At 40.2% G+C, this 27,916-nt stretch overlaps 1 protein-coding gene across 1 annotated transcript in view; it reads right to left on the bottom strand.

Moving 5' to 3' along the window:
* Positions 1-16,171, bottom strand: part of PLPP4 (phospholipid phosphatase 4) — a 47,506-nt gene extending 31,335 nt beyond the window's left edge. The window contains exon 1 of the mRNA XM_085229410.1: positions 15,690-16,171. Coding sequence (XP_085085536.1) covers positions 15,690-15,745 — 56 coding nt within the window. The 5' untranslated portion in view covers positions 15,746-16,171. The remainder of the gene's footprint in view (positions 1-15,689) is intronic.
* Between the last annotated feature and the right edge of the window lie 11,745 nt (positions 16,172-27,916).

Genomic DNA, 27,916 nt, shown 5'->3' with positions numbered 1-27,916 from the left:
CTTTAATGGGAAGAGATGTCACCCAAAAGGACCTTGACAAGTTTCAGAGGTGGGCCCCTGCAAACCATGTGAAATTCAACAGGGCCAAGTGCAAGGTCCTGCAATTGAGTCAAGGCAATCCCTAACATCTGTACACTGGGTGATAAATGGATTACTTTGCAGGGAAGGACTTGGAGGTGTTGAGTATTTCATCCATCAATACAAGCCAGCAGTGTACACTTGCAGCCCAGAAAGCCAATTGTACCATGGGCTGCATTTTGATGAAGATCTTTGCTCTTTCGAGAAAAGTGATCAGAGGGTGAGGGAGGTGATTCTCTGCCTCTACTTTGCTCTCATGAGATCCCATCTGCAGCACTGCATTCAGTTCTGGGACCACCAATACCAATGGATCTTTTATAGCAGGTCCAAAGACAGGAGAGGGACTCCAGCCTTCCAAGGCAGGCTGAGGGTACTGAAGTTATTTCGTCTAAAGAAAAGAAGGAATTATTTATTGGCATTCCAATACTTAAATTGGATCTACAAGAAAGATGGGAAGACATTCTTCACCAGGGTGCGTAGTGCATAGACAAGAAAATGTTTTTAAACTAGAAGAAGATAGATTTAGAATAGAGATAAGAAAAATTCTTTACTAGGAGGGTGCTGAGGCACTGGCACAGGCTGCCCAGAGAAGCTGTGGATGCCCCATCCCTGGAAGTGCTTATGGTCAAGTTGCACAGGGTTTTAACCAATCTGATCTAGTGGAAGGTGTCCCTGCCCATGGAAAGGACACGAGAACTGGACAACTTTTAAAGTCCTTTCCAACCCAAACTATGATTCTACAATCCTATGACTACATCTTTCAGATTGTTGCATCTTTTCTGACACACTCTCCAAGCTATCTGCTGGTCTGATGACTGTTTTGAAACAAATCTCAGAGCAGTGGAGCTGATGGATATGCCATGGAAAGCCTTGAAGCAGAAAAACGTCCTTTGACGTATCTGGGCCTCAAAGCATTTCTTCAAAATGTGAAGAATAAACAATACACAAACATTTATGCTTCAAGGCGATCTCAGTATTTCCAAGAACCAGTGCACTTTTAGAAAATGTGTCACATTAGACAAGAAATTTAATTATTTTGACATGATGACATTTGACATTGAGATGTTAAATGAGTTAAATATGTGTCTGTTTCTTTTTCTTCTTTCTTCTTTTCTCCTAATTATGTAAGAAAATTCAAAATAAAGTAAATTGATTATTTTTTGTTTCTCTGATTTCTCGGAGAAACATTCTCAGAGGAATCAGAATGATCCTGAAAATGTCATTTCTTTAAAAGCAAAATAATACACATGCTATTTTACACATTTTCATCTTTGTAGCATTTGATTCCAATTGCGTACTGATTTTCTGATTATTATATATTACCCTTGTAATCTTCTGAAGAAAGATCAACCTCAATGAATCTACCAATGTCAGTAGTAGTTATTATAATTATCTCTTATTTAGTAGTAGCAGTTTTTTATCCATCGCCTACTGAATTTGATTATGTATCCATTTTTTCCTCTTATTTGTGTTATCAATTGTCTTCCAAGAAAAGCAGTCAAATATTATGCAGAAACATGCAAACAAACAAAAATGTTGAAGCTGTGTAAAAAATAGTTCAAAATCACCACTAAAGGTGAAAAGATATAGATATAGAGGGTGGCATATTATTTCTGTGTGAGCAATACAGAAATTAAAAGTAAACAGTCAAAGGAAAGTGACTACATCAAAAGAAATCACTTTTTCCATGCTCAGAAAGAACTCAGCTGCTAATTAAATTTTTATAACCAAAATTCATATGAGAACAATTCTCCTCTTTATTTGAAGCATTGCGGATGGCCGACTGGGTACAAGATTTCACTAGCTTGAAGGCAATTCCCTTTGTACTCTATTAAACAATCATGAGGACATACTAGTTTCTAAGCTGCCTGACACTTAGTGATTTATGTTCCTTCAATCTAACCAAAAGTTCAGTCTATTACTATTCATAAGCTAACACAAGCTTGTTTAAATGATTAGATGTTGTTAGAAATGGATGTGGCCTTTGGATAAAGAAAGCTAATTTCTAGACATTATAGCTGAAAATAGAAACTCAGTGATATAGTACTCATTGGTAGCAGGTATACAAAGGAAGCTTTGTAAGTTGCCTAAGTAGATAAAAATGCACTCTTAGCTTCTTGCCTTTACATTTTCTGCACATTTACATATTTACTCAGCATTTTTAACAGTTTATTAAATATGGTTTTTAATAGGTCGGTCTGATAGCATATACTGAAGGCATAAAGAACTTCCATTAACTTCAAGAGCCTTTTAATGTCACTTTCAAAGGAAAGTAAGAGAAAGCAGTGATAATAAGATGAAAAACCTCAGTGATGAACACATACCCAAGTGCCTGAAGTTGCTTTGGGCATCTCAGCTTACTGCCTAAAAGACTACACTAAATAAAAATTGCCTTCTTTTCTAAGGACACAAGCACACTTCCAAGTTACATTACCCAGATTTTCATTTAACAACATGTAACCCTGTAAGATAAATTCTATGCAAGTACTTCACCACAGACTGATCAAGGTAAAATTCAGTGGTAGTAAATGAATCAAACACTGAACAACCTGTGTGAATCAAACCCTATGACCTGTGCTTCCACCATGCTCTTCATCTTCCATAATGGCAAACTATTGCTTAGCACCTTACCTTAGCGCTTCAAACGGCTCCTATAGCAGCTACCACGCTGTGGCATTCAAACAAAAGCAAGAAAACAAAAAGTAATGACATTTGGAAGTTGCTAAGAACAGAGGCAGAGCAATAAGCAGCACTGCACCAGCAAAGCTGGTAAGGTAGAAACCTTTAAATGTTTCAGCACAAATGTTCCCAATCTACCATCAGGAACAGGATGAGTGGGCCCTCCGTTAGGATTACATTGTAGGCATGATAAAGCATCACAAGAGAACAAACATGATTGTGGTACTCAGTCTTTTATATCAGATAACTGGTTACCAGTTCTTTGACAAGCAGATCTGATCCTAATTTTTTTTTCTTTTTTTTTTTTTTTTTTTAATCTTGTTCCTCATTTGAGCAAACAGAGAAGCAAAGGTGCAGGTGTTCATCAACTCCCCTTATAAATCACATTCAAGGACTTGTGAAAATGAACCTTGGGTCTGACCATCATTTCCAAACTCCCCTCCAAAACAAATTAGCAATGATTGTGCTGCTTGAGCCACACCACAGACTTCCTTTCATGGATGCTTTTCTCTCAGAACATTCCCCAAAGCAGGTCTCAGATCCAGTAATAAAAACTTTTATCGTGTACATGCCAAGTTAAATCGTGCAATCAGTTGTCCTGAAGTTAAAGCTGCACAACTGCGAGTGGCATCAGCAAGACAGAAGTTGGGAGGGCTCCGTACAGCTTCTCCTAATTACAGTAGCATATATGCACAATACATACCTCATTGAAACATTCTCACACAACTCATTTGCAGCCCCAAAGTTGTTAAAGAAGTAGAGCGCAGCATAGGGCACAACAGCTGTGAAGGAATTCCTACAGGGATTACAAGTGCACAACCTAGGTTGAACAGAAAGCTGTCACTGTTTACACCAGTTGGGTGTATCACTCTGAATGCTCCTTTTGCACATTGTCTGCTCGCATCTGGACCTGAGATTTTAACTGATCTGCTCTTACCTGACACACACTAGTAGCTGGAAAAACATTTGTATCTTGTTATTTGCAACAACAACAACAACAAAACTACCCTGAGAATAACTACTCTTCTTTCTTCTCAATATTATTAAAGAAAAATTAGAACTTTTTAGTGGACTCTTCCAAAGAAAAAGAAAATATTAGAAACTTGACACAGTCTGTGGCTGGAGTGCAAAATCAAATACTGCTGCTTACATATATGAGTGTACATGCTTGGGAAACAAAATTAATGTTTTTATTGATTCTTCATAAACTTTGATGGAAACCTGTTATTTTACCCATCATATTTTAACTGCACTGAGCCATTTTAAGCAGTTTACACTTGCACTGAGAAGCTATAAGGAAGCAGCTCTAACAATAGAAGGTAAGTTTTACATCTACCTTTTTGAGCACTAAAATGCTGTTCTGTACTTCCCAATACAAGGCCATGCAGTATATGCACCTGTCACTTTTGATTAACATTCTATAATCCTAATATGAAGCTTTATTGGGTTTGAATGTCTTGCAGGATACAGGGTAGATAATATGCACCAGAAATGCCATGAAAATAATTCAATGTAGTCTTTGTTGCTACAGAAGTGGGAGGATCTGCTGCCTTCCCAATACTTGCAGAAACCCTCCGTTTGTAAGCTAGCATTCACAAAGACTGAGTACTGTCAGAAAGTGAATGTAGCTAGTGTAACATAGAAACACAGAATCCTTAGAGTTGGAAGGGACTTTAAAGGCCATCTGGTCCAACTCCCCTGCAATGAGCAGGGACACCCACAGCTCCATCAGGTGCTCAGAGCTCCCTCCAGCCTGACCTTGAGTGTCTCCAAACACTGCATACCTCGTATCCCTTATTTTAGCAGCTTAATTTGTAGATTAAAATAGATGCTATCAAGGTTAGCAAATGCCTCCTCCTGTGGCACTTGCCTAGTGAATGGGTGATCTTCTCCTACCCTTGAGAAATTGCCTTTATTATTCTCCTCCTAGCAAAACAATGATTTGCAGTCCTAATATTCTTACAGATAACCCAAATGAAGAGCAGTGTCAGCCTAATAACATTCCTAAAATAGTATGTCTGGAGTAATGCATTTGAAAACTTTGTTTCATTTAAAACACAATAACAAGCTAGCAAGACTTGCCCACAAGTAACAGAAATCAGCAGAAGCATTAAATTAGAAAGCACTTAAGAACTGAATTGGAGGAATAAGGAGGAAAATGGGCAGATATTAATCCAGTAAAATTAGGTGTAAGGAAATATAAGAAAAAAATAAAAATAATAATAATTTAAAAAGCATTTTACATCTTGTTTTTATTTAATGGCAAGTAGAGGATATTTTCTCCAGGGTAGGTTTGGCTTTGGATGAGTCACTATCACCTGATGGAAAAGATTTCTGAATATTTTAAATTAGCAATTGCAATGTTATGTTTAATTAGCACATATGCCCACATTAGCCCTCTAGATATGAGAAATCATTTTGAGTAAGGGATTTAAAATAAATCCTGATGCAGATTAATATAATAGATATAGATGTACGAAATCATGGCTGTTGTATTTTCCAGATGTGATGATGAAAGAGTTTCCAGCATTTTTCTTTAATCATACTAGCAAAGCATAGATTTGCTTCATATATATCCATTGATTTAGCAGATGTATGTCTGGGTGCTACGTCCTTCCAAAGCCAAATGGTCATCCTGCTTTCTGTTCTCCTTGAAGCTAGCATGGGACCCCACTCAAAGCAAACTTCGCTATAATTTGTCCAACAAAACCAACTGAAGTACGAGATGAGCTCTTCAACAATGTGCCTAACAAGATAACGGAGTTTCTCAATATTTCTGAGCCACTGGACCCTTCTCTGATATGCTATTTGAGGCTGTATTTACTCAGGTTTCCCCAGCTGTGCCTGGGATCAGGCCCAAGTCTGCTGCAGCATGACTTGAGCTACGTGTACCCAAACCGAATATCAGGAAGAAATGGATTAAAACCAGACCCAACACTTCTTCTCAAATTTTCTCTTCCAACCTTAGCCCAAATTCAAGAAATAATATGAATTAAATGACAGGAGTCTTGCTGTTTATGAGACGATATATAAATGATATGTAAATGCTCTTAGAAAACACAAAATAGTGAGCCAGCAATTCTTTCACAACACTGAAAAGAGAATAGCCTGGAGTATAAGAATCTAACGTGAATTTCCTTAGTCCCTAAATTATACCTCTACTGTTTTCTCTAACACAGCATTTGAACTACCTCTGGATATTTCCTTCGTGACATTAACTCAGGCAAATTAGCCTACAAGGAAAGAGAAAGGATTACCCAAACACCACAGGTCATCAACAGAACCAAACAGTTGAGCTGTGAGAGCTTCCAGTCTCTACTATCTCCTTGTTTGTGTGCTGCCTGCACCTTTACCCTTAAACATGGCTCAGCTTCATTATTGCCAGAATGACGAAATTAAGTCTGGAAAACTTCCATGCATAGGAAAAAGTTGGGCATCTGGGAGTTAGAATACTTAAGCAGCTCAGATACAATCTTTTTGCCATCACTTCTTCCTTAGAGAAGTGGAATATTTGGAAATGAGCACAGTGAAAGAAACTGGGAATAGTTGGTCATGCTGCATTGCAGCTTGGAAGAGAAGAGACAAGTGGTTACACTGAAACAGGAAGAAAACACTGTAAAATGAGTCACTTTGTCATGTTAAGGCTGTTTTTATATTTTAAAGTTTTCTTTCACATAACGTGGAAAGTGATCTTTGCATTTTTTTCCTTCCTGTTCAGCAGAATATTATGGGGAAAAAAAAAAAAAAAGCTCTAGCATTTAGAGCTTTTGAGGTGAAAAAGGAGTTCAGTTCTTGTGATCCCTGTTCACACAGCAACAGTGATGCAGATCAAGCACAAGGCAAGCAAGTTAGAGCAGCTCCTTATTGTCTGCACTGTACTTCAGTCAGTGCAGTAGAGCTGCAGTACTGCACCTTGCAATAGAAACAGTCAACAGTGACACAGCCTTACAGTGGCATAGACTCCAACAAAGTGAAAACCATTGCATACTCTCTGCTTATCTATCATTTTTGTTAATGAAAGCACAATTTATGGTATTAATTGTTCCCTCTGTATGATATTTTTATGAAGTATTTCCTATTACAGAAGCTGTTTCACAGAAGTCATGTGTTTGTGTGTGTTTTTGGGGAGACGTGGAGAGAAAAAGAAAACCTTTAGTAGCTCAAACACTGACAAAGCCAGCAGAAGTTTCAAAGCCTGCAGGGGTACACCGTTGAAAATAATGGAAGAATAGAATTCATATTACAGGTTAAAAAATCACCCAAGCAAGTATCTGAGTAATGAATCAAAATACACTGCAGATGGTCAAAACTTTGCTTTCCAAGCATTTTAATGATTGATTTTTATAATCTCAAATGCTTTTTAGCCAAACAATTCTCAGCAGTTCCTCAGACAATTATCTTAATGTTATAGCAATTCCTGGTCAACCAAGAACATACTATTTTAACCACAACAGATTGTTTTGTTTGGGAATCTATCAAACTCCATTAATCTTATTTTTAAAAATGCAGATTATAAAATGAAACACTTTAGTATAATTCAAGAGATACTTTCTGGGCCAAGATATTCACTAAATTTAATATGAATTTACAAACCATTTTGTTCCCATTTTTCCTTTCAAGTTGTTTTATGCAATGACTTCATTATTGTCCAAGGGAAAAAAAGAAAAAAGACCTGCCTAACTATACTCAAAATCAAAATTAAATCAAACTCACTCACTCCAAAAACACTTGTGTGAATAATTACATGTTCCAGAGACTAGCATTAATAATGATCAAAAAAAGATATATTAACAGGAAATATGAACGCCACTTTTAGCATTTTGTGACAATTACTGAAGTCCAATAGCAAGAGCTACACTCCTATAAAAGCACCTTGGACACAAGAGGAATAAAATTATTAACGCCTTCTATGTTGGCTATGAGAGTACAGTCAGGCTTTTAGATCAGTTCTCCCATTAGGGGAAATGAGCAGCTAATGAAAATATAACACTTGATATCAAATGATGTTCTCCATGCTGTTTTCAATTTGTAAGGTTTCACAAATTAATTTCACAAATACTTGGTAGGGTGCCACAAGTCCTTCAAAGCTGACATATTTCTGAGCTGACAGTTACACCTCCATTATCAATTCCGAGGTCAGCAGTAAAACATCTTACTCAAAATACAGTAAAACGTTGAAATGCATGATTGCATGGTGAAATATTTCATGTAATTTACGATTTCATTTTCCTCACAGTCTTATCAGTGCAGAATCTTTAGAATAAGTTATATTTTATATTATGGCCCACCAGCCATAAGGGATCATCAGCTTCTCCTCTATCTTTGCTGAAGTATTCTCCAGGTAACTTGGTATTAGTAATACCATTCCCTTCTCTGCCCATCAGCATGAGCCAAACATGAAACGTTGCTTTAATGTCTCAACTTCTCCCAAATGCTGGGACAGATGCTCAGGCAGAACATATCACAGTCTGCTAAGTTACTTCATGTCAGCCTACAAGGCCACCAAGTCTATCTCCTTCCAGTAATGGAATTTCAAATTCAGATAAAAAAACAACCAAAACTCCTGATGTATTTTAGAATAAGTTGCTCTTAAAAGTTTCCAGTGGTGCAGATTCCACATGTGCCTCAGGTGATCCATCCCAGCACTCAGATGTCCTTAGAATTGGGTCGTACTTCCCCACACTCCACCTAAGTTTCCCTTGCATCATTCCTTCCTCAAAGTTCCCAAAGGACAAGAAAAGCAGTTTGCTCTCTTTATATGTCTCTACAGCAGCCTCTTAAAGGAGGAAATTACTGTCATTTCTAGACTCAACAGCTCAATTACTTCCACCTTTTCCCCACCCACCTCCACCCAAGAAAAAAAGTTCTCTCTATCCTCCTACCATCTCAATCCTCCCTGATCCTTTCAAATTTACTTTCATGAGTTATCAGCCACTTCTTATAAAATCACCAGTTGCAAATCCTGTTATGCTAACCTACACTTCAAAACAAAAAAACCACAACAAAAAACCCCACCACCAACAAAAAAAACACCCAAAAATCACACTTATTCAATTTTAGTTGTTTAATTAAAAGTCAGTATTTTAACTAGGGAGATATTTAGTAGTAGTAAAGGCCTAAAACAAGTTGTAATGCAGAAAAATAAATTAATACAGTACATAGGGACTGCAAAAATTTTGTTTTTTGCAATTTTCCTGATCTGGTTTGCTTCAGAATCACATAGATTAGTCACAGAGTTTCTTGCATGGTAATGACTGGACATAATAATTTCAAATTTACAAGGAGAAGGAAAAACATGAATTAAAATACCTTAAAAAGTTGAGAAATTATAAAAAGCTTATTTCAAGTGCCACACTTATGACAATTTTGTTTATTCTATGAGGACAATCCAATTGGATCATATGTAAAGCTGTTATTCTCATTCAGAAACCACTGAGTCTTTCTTCAGTCATTCAAGAAGTAAATCCCTGATGTTCATCAGCCCATCACCAACAAAACTTTAAAAAGGATGCATATGTTGTCTTTGCTTTCTTTGCATCCATCAGTCCTTGCAATACAGATACTGTACTCAAAACATCTGTTCAGTATCAGTAGAGTGCTCACTATAGGAAAGAAAAAAAAACCCACAGGAAATACACTAAATCTAGTCTTTAATCCACTCTCAGTGTCAGTGATTCTGCCAATTGCTTCTGAGCACTGACTTTTCAAAGTCATCACTGGACTGGGAGACCAAAGATGTGGCATATTAACTCTAAACCATGCACAAGTGCACTCTCAGCAACGAGACTGCGGCACATCTCTATTTCTTACAGCAATGGCTTTCATTGAAAGTACAGCTCAACTGTGCTTAGATCAAAATATAAAATTCCATTTTTTAAAGAAAGCTTTCCCTTACAGGAACTACATCAGGCTTAGTAAAATTCTAGCTATAAAAAGTCCCCAACTAAGGATGAGAGTGAAGTGCCAAAGGCAGTGAGTACATAGGATTCATTGTGAAGACACACAGTCACCAGTTATTCCCCAAAAATCTGAAGCAGATGCTTTGGCATTTAAGAAAATACCCTTTTTCAGCATGGATTCATGTGAGAGTTTAGCTATGGACAAAACTGTGAACCCTGTCCTATTCACAGGAAAGTTAGACTTCTTGACGTTAAATCCCATTTTGTTTCCTGGTACTCAGGTAAGACAAACAAACTCAATGGCATAATCAGTCTAAAAGTATTGAGATTGTTTTGTAGATTTTTTGTTTACCTTTTGAACAGACAGAAGTCTGCACACACCAAAAAAAAGCAAAAAAAAAAAAAAAAAAAAAACAAAGCCACATTATGGGTACAGTTTTTTCCTGAATAACTTATTATTATTTTTAAATCTAAGTCAGTACAATACTACTCCAGCTTCAATAAATAAAATAAGAAAACAATGCAAACAGAAGCTTCAGCTCTGTGAGGACCAAACTGCAATTGTCTCTGTTAGCTTGGTGATATTTCATCTATATTAGGATAGGCACACAGCCATTGCATTGTGTGCTTTGTATTACATGAGGCACAACGGGTACCTATGAACTTTTGTTTTACTGTAACCTCTCAAGGAGACATAGCTGAGAGAAGCTTTAAAAAAAAAAAAATCAGGTTACTTTGTGGTGTATCAGTGAGTTAGTGAAGCTCCATGGCATTCTAATTCTCCCATGGCTTCAAAGGCATCCTGAACTCTGCCGAGCACAGAACAAGCCTGTTGCTTGCTGCTCAAGCTCCATATGCAGCCTCTGAAGCTCCATGTGCAACCTTTGATATATGCTCTCAGATCACAGGCACCAGAGAAGCTAAGGTCTTTTTTTAAAGCCAGTCTCTCCCTTAACTGTGCATTAACCATACTCAGTGAAGGAGAGCTCAGCCTGCGCTACTGATTCCCTCATTTTAGCATGATCTCAATTATGGTTTACAGTAGAGTGCCTATTTTCAAACAGGCAGTAATCAAGCGTGTGGATACTCTCACTTCCTATTATCATTACTACTTGCAGAACTAACTCTGAAAAGGCTCCATGAAAATTCACTGCTCAGAAGGCTGGCTACTGTCCACATGCATTTTAGTAAAGAATTTATCATCTAAATGAACCAAGGGTCAGAAAAAATATTATTCTCCCTTCACAGAAGTGATTATTAAAGCCCATGACTTGAGATCAAAAACCAGGTTCTAAACCAAGTCAAATCTCAAGGTCAAGAAAATAGGACACAAACAGACTAACAAGCTCATGTGGCCAAATACCAACTTCTCTTTGAAACGCTCCCCTATAGATCCTACCCTTGAAGCATCCTTTGCGTTCTTGGTCCAACTGATTTGTGCGACTTGTGTCAAGAAGAGGAAACGTCTTGATGTCACAGCCTGGTGTTTTGCTTCTGAGTACTGTTCTGCTTATGCTACCTACAGATCTCCAAGTGCTCAGTGGTCCCAGCTCAGTCTATCCTTCAAAACTCACCGGATATTACATAGAAAAGGCAAACTCCAGCTGCAGGAAAATAGGAAGGCAGTACTGCAGCACTGTGAAATTGCCTCAGCTAATTGATTTTCTGTCTGTATTAACAAGACAATACACAGTATCATTTCTGAAGGCAACTTATCCAGATCCCCACCCATGACAAAGAAAGCTGCCTGAAAGTGCCTCCAGCCTAAAGCATTTCACGCACATTCATAACTCAATTAAAACCACAATACTGTACGTTTTGAAGAGATCCAACATACACTGTATCAGTTTGCATTGACTTAAGCCAGAGTCTGAACAAAGCACGCATGCAAAAGACATCAGTATTAGTTAGCACTGTACACTCACGTGTGTGTAAATTCACATATCAGCCTGCAGATAAACACTCTGCCCCAAGGGAGTCTATTAATGAAACTGTGCTGTAGGCAAGACATCCAATTACTCCGAATGATGTTTATATTTTAATCACATCACACTCAATGAATAGCTTGAGGTTTGATGAAGCAGTCCTTGGAAGACTTTTTCATCATTTAGACAGCTCATGGAACATAAGCAATATGCTGCTGACACCAGAAGTCACTGCACTAAATACACCACAAGACACAAATCCTTTCATCTTCCTATTAAGACAACATCGTGGTCTTGAAATGACTGAAAAAGTTTTCCTTGTAGAAGATAACTAAAAGTGAACAACTGAAACAGAATCAGCCTTACCGGCAATTTCAGGCTTACTCAGAGCTACCACTCAGTGTATTCCTTATTTTTAGAGAAGATGAATATCGTTTTAAGGACATCACTCCTTGTGCTGGCTCACAAATATTTTCTTCAGTCGCCTTAATAAAATCAAGTCAGTCAAAACAATTTGCTTTCATCAGACATTCAATAATGCCACCATCTGCATGGAACAGAAAAACTGATCACATTTAATGTGGTTTAGCATCAGTCAGGCATCATAAAGTGCTCTAAGTCACAGGAATAAATATAAAATGAAGAAAATAGGGATGCAAGATCATATATCATTCTTTAAACTACTGTGTTGTGGTTTTTTTTTCCTATAAACACAGTATTTGTAACAGTTGTTATAGTAAATAGACCACTTCTATTTCCGATGCCTTACATGAAAAAAATCTCTTTCAAAAATCCAGTTGTGTACAAATACTTCTGAACAAATAACAATCTAAAACAAAAAAAATTGAAATGATAATTGATTCAAACTTAACTGAAAAACATGTGAAACTGCATAAAGTAATAAGTGGTTGAATTACACTGTGAGGATTTTCTTTGTCCAGTATGCAGCAGACCATCTACGCTCATTACGAACAGTTCAGTTCAGTCAAAAGGTGCAAGGCCAAGTATCTTGGGAACTAAATACGAATTTGCTCATCTTGAGGAAAGAGGAAAAGCTGTAGGGAGGGACAGAAATATTGCTGATCTCTCTGCAGTTGGTGACTTATGGCTGGAGAGCTGCTTTGCTGGAGGGAACTCAAAGAACATCTAGTTACTCTCCCAGCCAAGTGAGCATCAAGTATGTTTTTGACTGCAACCAGTTGTTTTTAAATTCTGCTTCTGAATCTTAGGCAGCTGTAGGTCCTCCAATAAATCTCTCCTAACTAATCTCTTCTTCAACAGTAGTAAATCCTGAGGGATAAAATGCCCTTCAGTACAGATCTCTTTTAATGCACAGAAGCTTGAGCTGCTTAATTTCAATACCTAAGCCAGTCTTTAATTGCTAAGTGAACACTTCACAATTACTAAGAACACAATGGGTAGAACTGAGTCAGTTGTTATCATTAAAGCCTGCTGAACTCACCCAAACAAATACACAACCACCAAAAACATGCATAACTTGTAATGCTGCACATTCTTGTGACAGAATAGAACATAAATGAAAAGTATTGGGTTTTTTGCCTTCAAGTGACACGAGCAAAGTTGGTAATTTTCGCTACTGGGGAAAGAAAAAAAAAGTTGCCAGCCTCAAGGATAGAAAATACGGCTGTTGTTGCTGTAAAATACATTCAAACCGGCAATACATTTAATTTCAGAAATCAGCATAAGTTTTGACACCTCCATTTTTTAAGAAATCGCATTTATCACCAAGTAAAGCTAGAACACATAACATGCACCTTTTCCTTTTTACAGTACAAAATATGCCAGTGTATCATTCTGAGTTACATTAGTCAGTAGGTTGAAACTAGAGACATCTGGGAAGCACAGATGGCTTACATGACCACCCCATAACTATGGAACCATTCTCTTCAAGCTCAGACTTCCAGCACTGGTTTGCAGTGACCAAAGTGATCAACATCTTCTCAGGATGAACTAATTCCCTTCAGCCCAATTCCTGGTCAACAATCATCAATGCCACTGTTAGCATCTCAGACCTGGCCTCAACTCACTGGTGCTAATGGCACTCCTTTCCAAGGGGGAACAGAACCACACAGCCTTTTCATTCCTAGAAACAGTTTCTGCAGCAGAGCTCACACTGCTGTTGCCTGGGTTCCAGTCCCAAGGCTTCCAACTTCATCTGTAATTGTTCGTTCTTGAAAAGATATTTCAGTGAACTCAGAACTCCATAAAAATGCATCTCTTGTTGTCTACAAAGCCACAGAAAACAACAAGCACAAAGGGGTTTCAAAGGATAAGTGCCCCTTTGAAAAGCGGAGGGAAATACTAATAGCAGTAGCAATTTCAACAAGAACAAAAATATACTTGATGTTAAAATTATTTCATTATAAAAGCCATTGGTTCTGTTTACTTAGAGTTTATATTCTTGCAATCACTGCCAACAAATAAAGCGCAGTTCTTCACGAAACTAAATGCCAACCCTGATGGAAATGTTTAGTTTTAGATGTCAATTAATGCTCCTAATGACCTATTACAACATCTAAATTATTCCGCAGAATTCCAAGCAGGCAGGAGTTGAGCCACAAGAAAACACAACAGTTGCTTCCACAGGCATCAGCCATTTGGCACTGCAGTGACTCCACCAAAAGCATTTCTTTCAGCCACCCATTCAGTTAATTTTAAAACAACTGCATGAAGAACAGCAAAAATTACGAAATAGGTGCTGAATTACAAATACAAAAGGTATGATCCCAATGTGGCATTGCATCTTGAGGTCTGCTCCCATCCTGTAATCACATGCATTCCAGGTTAGAGTTCTGCTGAAAGGAGCAGGACTACTTTTAAGGTAAAGATGCAACTGAATCGAAAGGTATCAAAGGTACCTCTCAGTTTATTGAAAGAAAGTCTTTCCTAGAAGAAAGAGGATGACACTGATTAGATACATTGCAAATATACTGATGCAAATGAAGATCAGAGAGAAATGAGCAACAAGGAACAATTCAACTACTAGCGAAGTGGGCAAGTTATTCATTAACCATGAGACTCAGAAAGGAGTCAGATCAAAGCATGCCAGCATTGCAGCTGTAAGTCAGTGCTGTGCTTTAACAGATGCCCCACTATTGCTGCTCGCATCTGGTACAATCTGAACCCACTGCTAAGCAGGCAAACAGGCAACAGCAGAACCTGGTCTGCGATGCTTTAGAGAGACCACAAAGATTTCGGATATTCATCTTTCAACGTCAAGCCAGCTTAAATGAAGAACTGAACTTCTCACTGCTCCAATGCATGGAGAACCATCAGGAAAAAAAAAAAAAGAAACGGGTATAGCTCTGAAAGGGCATGGAGGAAAATAACACAGAACTGCTTTCTGCTCTTTCAGCAAGCAGACTGTCATCACAGAATGGCCAGGGTTGGAAGGGAGCTCCAGCATCATGAATCTCCAACCCCTCTGCCACATGCAGGGCCACCAACCTCCACATTCAATACTAGACGAGTACTAGTCATGACTTGCCTTCCCACGTAGCAGTGTGCGGCAGTGTCTTTCCAGCCCCGTTACACACACCTCACTCAGCTCCAGACGGCGGCTCTCCACGACAGGAGCCTGCCCCGGGGCAACCAGAGCTCTCCCGCTGCCGAGACGGGATTGCAACTATAATCGTCAAAGCGACAACAGCAGTAGGTTTGAGGGTTGGGGTTGATTTGTTTTATTTGTCGGTGTTTGTTTTTTTTTTTGGCTGGTTGATTTTTGCACACTTCTCCCACAAAGCATTAGGAACATAATTCTCTAAAAATCTCCTGCAGCGCATCATCCCGGGTCAGCAGTGTTCCCACACCTCCAGGGACTAAACCTCCTCCATCCCCCCAGACACAGCGCTCCCCCTCACTTTGTCCACTAGAACAGCAACATCTCCCCTCGCCCAGGGCTCCCGAGAGAGGGAGGGCAAGTCTCCAAAAGAGGCTGCGGGGCGGCTATCGGCTGTTACCCGGCGCTGAGGGGCTGCCAACCCCTCGCCCCCTCCGCCTCCCGGCTGCGAGGAAGTAAAGTTGAGGCACTACCGGAGATACTGGTAGTGGTGCCGTTACCCCCTCCCGCTGCCCGGCCGCTACTCACACGAAGACCCCGAAAAGCAGCACCCGTATGCCGATCTCGATCGCCAGCTCCCTCATGGTGCGTCCCGGCGGACTCCGGCAGCCCCGCGCCTCCGCCGCCGCCTCTCATTCCCCGCTTGGGGCGGGGGGCACCCGGGGCGGCTCGGCCACCTCACGCCGCCGTCCGGCAGCTCTCCCCCTGGCTCCGAAGGAACGTGGCCGCCGCTCGGAGCCCCTCGAGGTGCGATCCGCGTCCCTCCATCCTCACGGCCGGGCTGCGCGGGCGGCGAGGAGCGGTGCTGCCGCCAGCTGACAGCGCCGACGCCGCGATAGGGGCGGGCGGCAGCGCGGGGGGAGGGTCCCGGTGACTCACGCGGTGTCTCCCCGCGCGGGGGCCGGGGGGGTTCCTGGGGATTTCCCGGGATCGATGCCCCGCCTCAAGGAGAGCGCCCCGAGGCTGTTGGACGGGCTAGAACAGACGTGAGAAGCGCTGCCTCTGCCTCGATTGCTGCAGTCCTCGCTCCAAGCCTCAGCTGAAAGACATTAACTCTTTGCCCGCTACGAAATTCAATCTCTCCCTCCCCCCCAGGAACAGTACAGCTCACATGAGGAGTCACAGTGCGACTTCGGATGGAACGCTGCACTCCCGAAAAGATGGACGCCCCCAAAATAGCGGGGTGCGGGTAGCAGCTGCTGTTCCCAATAGCTGTTGCTAGTTTGTGCGACGGGCAGCTCCATCCTAGACCTCCCATGTCGGCACCGAGCTTGGCGTGTTTACATAATCTTTGTGTAGAGGATTTGCAGTGCTTGAACATTTCCTGCAGGGTGTCTGTAACAGGAGTTCCACGCGTTCAGGTATCAATGTTGTTTTAATCCCTACTGCCTATTGTTAACGCAAATAACCCGGGATGGCACTCTGCCTCAGCCGGTCAGGCTCTACGCAGTTCATCAGCTCTTCTACTACAGAGCCAGTCCAGCTCAATGAGCAGGCAGAACAGTGGCTATGTGGGACTGCAGATTGCCGGCATGGAACACAAGTGACAAAACAACTATGGCTGCCGTGACATTTTCACCTCGTCCCCATGGCAAGCTCTGAGCCACCTGGTCCTGAAACTGAGAGGTTGTGGATGCCCCATCCCTGGAGGCATTCAAGACCAGGCTGGATGTGGCTCTGGGCAGCCTGGTGGTTGGTGACCCTGCACATAGCAGGGGGTTGAAACTAGATTATCATTGTGGCCCTTTTTAACCCAGGCCATCCTATGATTCCATGATCTTTGTGTTGCCTTAGCCTACTTTTGCTGAAGGTTAGTTTAACTACCTTAGGATTGAGTCTAAATGACTTTATTGTAAGAAAAGTGCAGGCTTACCACACTAAATCAAACTAATTCACATCTGAGTGCTTTTAATTATCCATCTTTCTGTGGCTGTTGAAGGCATGTGCTTCAGGAAAGCCTTTGTAGCTATTAATATTGCACATACTTACAAAGCAAAAATCAGCACTACATTAAGGAAACAATCTATTTTACTGCATGATTATTGCCCAAGAGTTAATGCTGGAGAGGCTTTATTGAACCTATATCCACTATGTATTAGATGGAGGCATTGAACTCCAAATTAAGTGCCATGCAGAAAAACTCTTTCTGAGCACCCTCGTGGAACACTGTGTGAAAGGAGCTCCGTACTGACATCATCTAAGCAGCACAGCCAGGAGAGTGGCAGCAGCTCAGAAAACACAGATGTGTGACTGCCATTGGAGACAGCACTTAAAATGTTAGTGCTACTTAAACGAGATCTGCCTCCCATGTGTGTCTCAATTCACAAAAAAAAAAAAAAAAAAAGCGATTTGTTTCAAGAAACAAAGCTAAATGTCAAATCTACAAGTTGTTGCTAAAGGACACCTCCCCTTCCTTTGAGAAAATGCACAATTGGTTTGTATGCTACTACTGAATATTTGTACTTTCTTTAGTTTCTGCCCCAAATGACAGATGAGTTCATGTATATGTTGTTGGTAGGTATGCATAAGAAAAATCATTGTTTATAGAATCAGCCCTTATTTATAGGAATAGCCACATGCTTGGTGTAAATCAAGCCAGCCATGTAACCTGGGAGCTGCAAGGACTGTCAGGCAATACTGGTTAGGTCACCATCCCTGAATGTGTTTAAGATCCGTCTGGATGTGGTGCTCAGGGACGTGATTTAGTGGAGGGTTGTTAGAGTTAGGATAGCATGGCTAGGTTTTGATTGGACTCGATGGTCTTTAAGGTCTTTTCCAACCTGAGCAAGTCTGTGATTCTATAATTACCAGATCCACACCAGCTATGGGGCACACAGGTGACAGAATGGGCCAGCTGAGCTTTCCCCACTTGAGTATCTAGACACCACCTATATGGTGTTTAAATGGAAAACAGTCACATCTTTTCCCATCTGCATTTTTTTCCTGCAATTATATATATTTTTTTCACCAGCCTGTGTTATTTTCATCAGTCCCTTTGGATTTGATACAGTACTTGCAGTACTACAGAAGAGTGGATTTTCCTGATAGATTGGTGTAACACTTCGGGACCATTCAAGTCATATCAGCAGAGCTAATAAATAACAGTTCTAAATTAGAAATGAAACAAAAGTTATTCTCCTGCAGCTATCTACTTGCAGTGTTCTGATTCTCTAATATGCATTAGCTGATGGTGATTTATGAAGCTTAAATACTTTATTTTCTGAAGTTAGATTAAGCTTATATCTGACTGCTGAACAGAACTTGTTCTGAGTTTTCAACCAAATAGGAGGGAGAGAGACAACTGGCAGGCAATAGACTTCAGGCTACAACCTGCAGCGTGAAGTCACTGTGCTGCAGCTGCAGATTCTCACAGCAAATCGCAGTGGGAACAACTCAGCTTGCTATTCGTCCCACCCTAGCATAGGCATAGCAGGTGGGCTTAATGCAATTGACTTAGTTGTTACTGCAAAGGAGAGAGAACTGATCCCACTCCTACAGAAGTAGCTATCAAGCCTTTCAGGTGGCTGGCTGGGGCTGCCAGCAGTTTTCTCTCACCAGGATTAGTGTTAAATGTGGAGGGTGGTGGCCCTACCTCTAGCAGGGGGGTTGGAGCTTGATTATCCTTGGGGTCCCTTCCAACCCAAGCCATTCTGTCACTCAGGGTTAGACTCCCTGTTTGTACTGGCTCCAGTTTGGGAGCAGAATGGAGAAAGCAGCTTCTTCCTTTCCTCAGCTGTGCACTTGCAGGAAAGCCTGAGCCGCCTGCAGTCCACTGAGGGGTGTTCAGTGGCATAAGCAGCTGCATGGCTCATCCTGTGTTTCTGGAGGGTACAGCTGTCAGTTCAGCATGATGTACGACTGCATCTCACCTGCCTTGGTGCCACACCTTGCAGCCACACTAAATTCAGTTTCAATAAAAAGACTGACTTTGCACCGAAGTAGGTAAATTTTACCCAACCAAAAAGCTGTGGAAAATAATATACTTGTAGCAAAAGAGTTGTGACAAAACCCAAAGTGGTGGTTACAACTGAAAATGCAGGCTGTTTTTTTCGTTTTTTTTTTTTTCTTTTTCCGGAGAGCTTGTGACTCCTCTGGGATCTTAAGCACAAAAGAAAAACAAGCTTGAAATAATGCTGTCTGGATCATTCTTTCTGGATTTTGATGGGTTGGTTTTGTTTTGTTTTGTTTTCAGTTGGAGATGCTTTTAAGTCCATAAAGCCTCGTGGGCTGATGGTCACAGGGCTTTGCTTTTATATAAAGGATTCTTTAGAAGGTTAAGTGAAACTAACTTTTTTTGCCTCATGTGGCTACAGGCCCTGGTTAGTCAGAGAAAAATCACAGGCAAGGCCTAAATGCGGTCAGACTAAATCCATTTATATATCTTTTTTGATTTTCTATCAGAGACTAATACCTTTGTTAAAACAAGCATTCCCAGGCTGCCCAGGTAAGAAAAGCTTGTCTATGAACAAACGGAGCATTTCAAATGTTGAAGAAACGCATTTGAATCTGATAGAATACAGCTGGTTGGACGATCCATAGGTTTGAGGAGGGGAAGGGATAAGCAGCATTACTTATTTATTTATTTAAACAAAAAGAAAGAGGAAGAGCAATGTTATTTCAGAATTCAGGTTACTGCTTTTTAAGCTACCTTTGTTTTTCATATCAAAATATAGCAGAATGAAAGTCACAGTTAAAATCATAGAATTGTATCAATGAAAGCCCTGTTTGAAGCCTGCGTTTCCTCTGGATCAGAGTGTTAGGATATCATTATTGAATGACAAGCTGCAAATCTGACATTATTACCTATGTGAAACTCTTTGATTAATGCAAACAGGTGCAACCAACCAACAAGAGTCCCTTTTCTTTTTTCCCCTGAACTTCTTCCAAAAGTTAGTCCTTCCATAGCTCTCTTCTCTCTGTCAGTTGCCATTTTCTGTTACTTAAACACAAATGACGAGGAATGAAAAGAATAAGAAATTTGGAACATTTATAAGCACATCATTTATTTCTGAGAAAATCTCTATGAGTACCTCATGGGAAACTCTTAAATCTGCATAAGTCATTTGTTAATTACGAGAGCTTATTCTGGAAACAACTGGCCAACTTATTTGTTTATTTGTGTTCATTTCTGTGGTAAAAAGCACATCCACAGAATGCCTCAGCTGGTGGCCTATGGCAAGGTTATGTGAACAGTTTGTACTGCACTGGGAGATCAGGTCTACACAACCACATCAGGACCATGTTACTCAACAGGGGAAAGTGTCCGTTCCTTTATGTACACTTACAGTTACTGCTAATGAGATTGTGGTGGAGATCTTAAAGATTATCCAGAAAGGAAAGCCAAACCCAGAATTTTAAGTTATAACATAAATTTTTCTAGAATTCCTGAACCAACTGTACTGTCTATGGACCAAACACCCTCTTACTGCTTACAACTTTACTGAGTTTTTTTACAGAGTAAATACCTCGCTGCTAAAGTCAGTAAATCACTGGTTGTTATTACCTTATATATTAAAAGGAGTATATGAGAGCAGATAACTTTCTTTTATGTTTCCTCATCATGGCCCCATCAAGGAAGTAGGTAACAAGTGTACTTTCCTCTCAGAAAGTAAGAATTATGGCTCCGGCATGTAATAATATCTTACAAAGATATTAGATGGGACATACTGTATAGCTTTAATTAGTGCTACTTCTACGTGATATGGATTCTTAATGGCTCAGAGAAGCCAGGGCATTGGCTCTTTATGGAGGTTGGACTAGATGAACTCCAGAGGTCTCTTCCAATCCCTACAATTCTGTGATTCTGTGACACAAAGCCATGCAAGGTATTTGCAGTGAGTCCTGAAGCTAGGCATGGCTTTTGTATGAGATTTACAAGTTTAATTTGCATAAACAAAACCTGTTTCTAAGGCTAAGCAGCAATCTTTCCTTAATAAGAGACAAACGTCTTAAGGTGCCAAGGGTCCAGAAATCAGCATGTGTCAGTGAAGAGACAGGCTATGTTCTAGTTCTAGAACAACAACCACCTCTCAAGGAGAGAGATAGAAACCTCAGTACCACTGCTGGTCTTTGGAGAGTTTGATCTATGCTATATACCCTGGTTGTAAATTTTGTATTCACGTAGCTCCAGAGTCATGGAGGAGTTGTTTAAGACAACCAGAATCAAGAATCTTTTGAAAATTTTATTTGTTCAGTACGTGCCTGCACAGATGCATACGGCAGCTGGAAGTTCCCCGAATCAGTGGGCTTGTCTGCTCTGCCAAATATGCTGCCAATTATTTGTTAACTAAGTTGGTATTCTGATGGTCAAAATAAACTTCAGAGGGCAAAGCTCAGAGGAATTGTAAATTTCAGACTGCATGATGTAGTTGTCCTCATTTTAATTGCCCTGGATATAGTATTTAAACATTTATAAAAGAAAATTGTAATGTTTGTATTTAGTTGCTATACAAGTGCCTAACACTGGCTCCTGATTGTGCCTAATTAAACAGTTCTTCTAAAACTGAAGTATGAGCACATTTCTGTAGCTGCCATTTAACGAAATTGTGTCGAGTACATCGTCTGAGAATTTATTAGTCTTGAATGTATGTGCTTGGAGCCATCTCGTGGTCCAGAACTACACTGCAATGAATACGCGGCTCCTGCCTGGTCAGGGACACGGGAAAAATCTGCATCCCGTGCAACCCACCCGAACAAGGCAGTGAACCCAACTTCAGCTATTTTCAGCAAGCTTTGTCTCCTGAACCGTGCCTTAGCTGGTTCAAAATGAGTCCTTTAGAACTGTGCTTGCCTGTGGCAGACAGACTTGCAGTCAGCACACTATTGCACCCATCAAGCAGCCTCTAGGTGAATTTTGGTAAGACCAAGTAATGACATTTATGTTCATATGAAATGTGTATGTATTATTTATGAGACAGTCAACCTTTTAATTACTGAACCCTTAGTACTCAATATACTGTTTACATTATTGAGGGGTTACCACTGTAAAAGTATTAACACTCCCATAATAAACCTGTGGTAAATTGAATTTTGTAACATTTACAATAAACAGTATTCTTGTGCTGTATTTGATAGGAGACTGTGTCTTAAAGCTGACATCTGCTGGTTTTAATCGTAAGAAATACTTCATGCCAAGAATGGCCTTACTGACTTCAATGAAACGGTTATGTAATTTTTTTTAGCTTGCAAATGTTGTAGAAACTTGTCAACAGATGCCATAGTCATGTTCAAATACCTCTTGACTCAAAAGTGAACATGACAAAACAGAATGATTAAATGTAAGGGGGAGAAAGAAGAATCATAGAATCTTTTCAGTTGGAAAGGAATTCTTAAAGGTCATCCAGTCCAACTCCCCTGCAATGAACAGGGACACTTACAGCTGGATCAAGTTGCTCACAGCCTGGTTCAGCCTGACCTTGAATGTCTCCAGGGATGGGGCATCCACCACATCTCTGCACAACCTCTTCCGTTGCCCCACCATCCTTATTGAAAAAACTTCTTTCTTATATCCAATCTAAATCGTCCCTCTTTTAGTTTGAAACCATTTCTCCCCATCTTATCACAACAGACCCTGCTAAAGAGTCTGTTCCCTTTCTTCTTAAAGGCTCCCCTTAGATACTGAAAGGCCATTCTCAGGTCTCCCCAGAGCCTTCTCTTCCCCATACTGCTCAGCCCCAGCTCTCAGCCAGTCCTACAGAGAGGCTTTCCATCCCTTGGATCATTTTTGTGGCCCCCTCCTGGATGCACTCCAACAGGTCCATGTCTCTTCTGCACTGAGGACTCCACACTTGCATGCGCTGCTCCAGATGAGGTCTCACCAGTGCAGAGAAGAAGAGCAGGATCACCTCCCTCAACCTCCTGGCCATGCTTCTTTTGATATAGCCCAGGATATGGCTGGCTTTCTGGGCTGTGAGGGCACATTGCTGGTCCAGTTTACCATCCACCAGTACCCCAGGTCCTGTGCTCCATCCTTACATCCCCCAGCATGTACTGATAGCACGCGTTGCCATGACCCAGGTGCAAGATGTTGCAATTGGATTTGTTGAACCTCATGATATTCCCCTGATCCCACTGCTCAGCCTGTGTCTCTCTGAATGGCATCACATCCCTCAGGCATATCAACTGCACTACACAGCTTGGTGTCATCCACAAACTTGCTGAGTGTGCACTCAATCCCTCTGTCAGTGTCATTCAAGAAGATGTTAAAGAGCACCAGTCCCTATACTGACCCCTGAGGAACACCACTCATCACTGATTTCCATCCAGACATTGAACCACTGAGTACCATTCTCTGGGTATGAGCTCACAACCAGAAGAACAAATAACACAAGTAGCACAAAACATGTTAAAATGGCCACTTCTTGGATTGGAAAGAAGTTGCAGAACAAATATTCCCAATTTTGAATGTAGCCTTGTGGTTTAGTCCTCAGTAGCAATAAAGGACCGTTTGCTCATGTTTCCCTGGGACTTTTTGAAATTATTGGCCATTTCATCTGGGTTTTCTGCAGTAAAGAAGCGAGACTATTAAAGCTCCTTGCAGTAGGATTTTGTACTATCCCAGTTCTATTGGAAGTAGCATCAGGAACAGCAAAATGGGTTGAGAGAGTATTAGTATAGCATCAAGCTTCAGGCTACATTGCCCTTTAATTATGCCACATGTTGCACAGTCCTAGGAATCAGAGGTGGTATCAGCACACTCTGATGCACAGGGACCTGCATTCCCAGCACTGGGAGAACACTGCATGTTCAGGGCTTGTGCTTGCTGCAGTGGTGCTAGAGGGCTCCAAAAACAACACATCAAGGTGTTCTGGCAGGAACTGTGCATTGCTGCCATTCTGGGGGCTTCCTCAGCCACTGGTCACATCAGTGATACATAGGAAGAGAAACAGGATTTTCTGCTGGATGGTAATGATACCAGTTTCTAAATTGTAGCTATGAGCTAGTGCAAAAGCAATTCCCAAACCTGAGAGTAGGAACAATCAGCAGGGACTTCATTCCTCTTTAAATTCTGTGATCTTTTGAGATCTGATACATTCACTCACATTGCAATGAAAGGAGCAATTTCCTTTTTCCTTGCATCCATGTCTTACCTTATTGAGCACTGAGCTTGCAACTGCAGAAGTAATAGGCACATTCTTATTTCCATTCCTAATCCTGATGTTGTTCTGTCAGACACACAGCACTGGTAAAAGGAGGGCAGAAATTTCCCAATTTAATAACAATTTCCACAAGTGCTGCTGAAGGTAAACTGCAATTAGATCTGAACGCTTAATGCTATGCATTGTGACTGAGGGGGAAAAGCTTGTCCTAGATTTCCCCAGCTTGAACCCTGGATTTCATTCTTCATAACATTTGCTTCATCATAATAATTCTGCTCATTTAAATTTGGCCCATCTTACATGACTTATATTTCTGTCACATGAAGATGTATGGTTTAACTTGTATCAAATCTAGCATACAGCAGAAGATGTATTTTAGCAGTACACAAGAAGAGGTACACAGGGCAGGTGTCAAGGAATATTACCATTTAGATGCCTAAAAAATGTATTAACAGTTTCATGATTTCCTGCAAAGTGGGCTGAGAGACCCCAGGGCTTGTTTTTACCTGAGGAGCATTTTGACAGCCCTCAATACTTGATTACTTTTGCTTACTCTTCTATAGTATCTACATTCTAAAAAATCAGCAGCTCTGCAGCTCGAGTAGGCTAAGGATCTGACTGAGTGCAAAACAAAGACTGCTTATTAATTAAACACAGTGGTTGAATCCCAGCTCACAACACAAAACAGTCTTTGTTCCAAGACAGTCAATGTTTCCTAGCAGGGAAAGTAAGCACCATGAATGGAATAAACCTACAGTCCTGGACATCTGGGTGATGTGGCAAACCTAAGTGCATTGGTCAAGGTGAGCCAGAGAGTGACTGTTGTGCATAAGTTGAAAATGTTAACAGTGGTTGATACAGATGACATAAAATAATGTAAATCAGCTAACCTGAGCTAGCTGCTATCCCAGGCTGCAGCAAGGTGGATGCTGGCTGCTCTAGGTTCACAATCAACGTTTAGCTTTCATTTTCTCATTGAAATGTGTTTCCTCTTAGAATCAGAAATCAGCAGTTCTGTTCCTGTGCAATTTTTCCTAGGAATGCCTAAGGCAAATCTGAAATATTTATTGGCCTTTTAAAACATATTATGAAGTTTTATGTATTGATTCGTAAATTACAATAATTGAGCAAACTGGAGCTAAATCAGTTCATACATATTTTATTTTCTACAACTGCAGTCAGATTTTAATCAACTAGTTTTAAAGAATTAGCTCTTATATGTGTGATGGTAGAGAGAAAACTTTAACATTAAGCCATACAATACTGCTGTATGTAAATATTGTATGTAGAACTGTTTTTGGTAGAAAGATCTGTTTCTCCTATGCAAATACTCACAAAAGGACCCCACTGTGGATTCAAGCTCGAATAACTGGTCATATCAATTCAAACTAAATGAAATTGTGGGATTCCTACAGAATTCTATATTCACTGCAATTAGTTACGTGTATTTATCACAATTGGTGCTGTACAAGAATGACAAACATCAGTTACTTGTTACTATGCTTTAGGAAAGGACCTAATAGTGCTCTGAATGTTTCGTCTCTGCAAATCAAAAAGCACAGAGCATCTTTGTTAGCAATTCAGCCCGCAGATATAACAGACTTTCTGTTTAAGTTTCCAAGGCTTTTAAAGGAAGGCTTGACATGTTTTGTGCTCTAATTTGTTCTAAAGGGAATATTTAGTTCAACTGCACTGGAAGTGGGGTACCAGAATGCAGTAGGTACTTACCAGGGTTAGCTGAGAGGCTTTTTCACTGGGTTGCCATTGTAATGTCACAAAGATATACATTATCTAAACTGCTTTAAAATAGCAATGCATTTAACTCGGCACACTGGGAAATTCCTTTGTAAGCAGTAAAGCTCTTTTTTTCTTCTCTTAGATTGGCTTCACTGATCATTGTAAAATAGACTTTTTTCCTTTTTTCCTTTCCAATTTTTTCTTAAAAGGAATAGTAAAAAAAAAAAAAAAAGAGAGAGAATTGCTACTTTTAGAGGGAGATATGAAACAAATTATATCCTCAAGTGTCTATTTGTACTGGTTTTACATGAATAATTCATCCCTCTTTGGACCCCAGTGTTGTTAATGATAATGTGATAACTAATCAGTTATGCTACATTTGTGTTGAATATAGCAAAAAAAGCACACATAAAAATATCAAACTCCCTTATAATGACTAAAATTCTTAAAAGAATGTCCCTTTCTCAGCCTCTTCAATCTTCTCATTTTGTCTGATTAATCATTCCTGATTATCTTTTTCCATGCTTGCTCTGATTTTTAATTCTTACCCAATCTTTTTGTTTCTTTTGCTCCTTAAAAGAGCCATGCCTCTTTCCTGCCCCACTTTATTCCTCCAGAGAATCAAAAATACTTTTACTGGACTGCAGTATGGGCCTTGATGGAAAAAGGGGACCAATTAGCAGCTAGTGTTTTGGTGCTGGTGTTAACAGAATTAGTAGAGAGATCTTTTCAATGCTCCAGAACTGGAATTGAGAGCTGTTTAGATTTCTAGTGTTACAAAAATACCAAAGCATTCTCACATCACTATAATCCAGAAATAGCCTTGAATTCTCATTATTTTTGAAGCATCTATGATTTGTCCTCCTTTGTAATTCTCTGCAGCAATGAAGAGCTGTTGAAAAGCTATACCTCTAATTCCTGCTAGAGACAGTGAAAAAGAAATTTTTCACAACAGCAGAGAAAGAGCTCAGCAGTGCAGTGCAGAAGGCCACTTTTATCCAAGGGAATCAAGCCATGATTTCTTTCAGTGCTATTTTCAGTCCACATATAGGGCTGAAAATTCACATCATTCCTCTCAGGACTAGGCGCTCCACATCCTATACCCAAAAACATTGCCTTGGTTTATTGTTTAACTGCTTTTAAATGAATCGTGTGGATATAGTATGAAATTCATATTGCATGGTATATTTGCTATGGTGCAAAGGTATAGATATTTATTTTTTATAAGAGGACATTAGCTGCAGTTTGCCAAGCCACTCATGGGCACACACCAGTGAATCTGCAGTGGTGTCTGAAGTATTGGCAGTGTCCCCACTTATTTATTGTTGTGTTTTTATGAAACAACAAATGTGTAATTTAATCATAATTATAATTTGATTCATTTCCCTTTGAGAAGGACATTAAGATTATTAAGATTCTCTGTTTACTAAATCTAATTTTCCATGGCTAGACTGATACAGAAATATAAAGCATCATCTCGGTTTACCATAACCTAGGAAGAGGTAGTAATGGAAAAGTGTCATAAACATTGTAGAACAAACAATCATTTTATAGATAAGGGGTGCATTTTTTTCATCTACCAGTACTTGTAGCGTGAATGCAGGATATTAGCTCACAGTTTTCTTTTGGGTAGATGGGAGCACCTCTGGATGACTGGAGGAAGGGTCACGTCACTCCCATTTACAAGAAAGGGAGCAAGAAGGACCCCTGGATCTACAGGCCAGTGAGTCTCACCTCTGTGCCTGGGAAGATCATGGAACAGATCATCCTGGATAATATGCTTGATCACATGAGGAATGGGCATGTGATCCATGACAGCCAGCATGGCTTCACCAGGGGAAGGTCATGCTTGACCAATCTGGTGGCCTTCTATGATGGAATGATGGCATTGGTGGACAATGGAAAGGCGACCAATGTCAT

Source organism: Meleagris gallopavo, chromosome 8, assembly GCF_905368555.1.
Source record: "Meleagris gallopavo chromosome 8, MGAL_WU_HG_1.1, whole genome shotgun sequence".
Lineage (NCBI taxonomy): Eukaryota > Metazoa > Chordata > Aves > Galliformes > Phasianidae > Meleagris > Meleagris gallopavo.
Note: the sequence above shows the minus strand (reverse complement) of the source record. Positions and strands in the feature narration are given on the sequence as shown.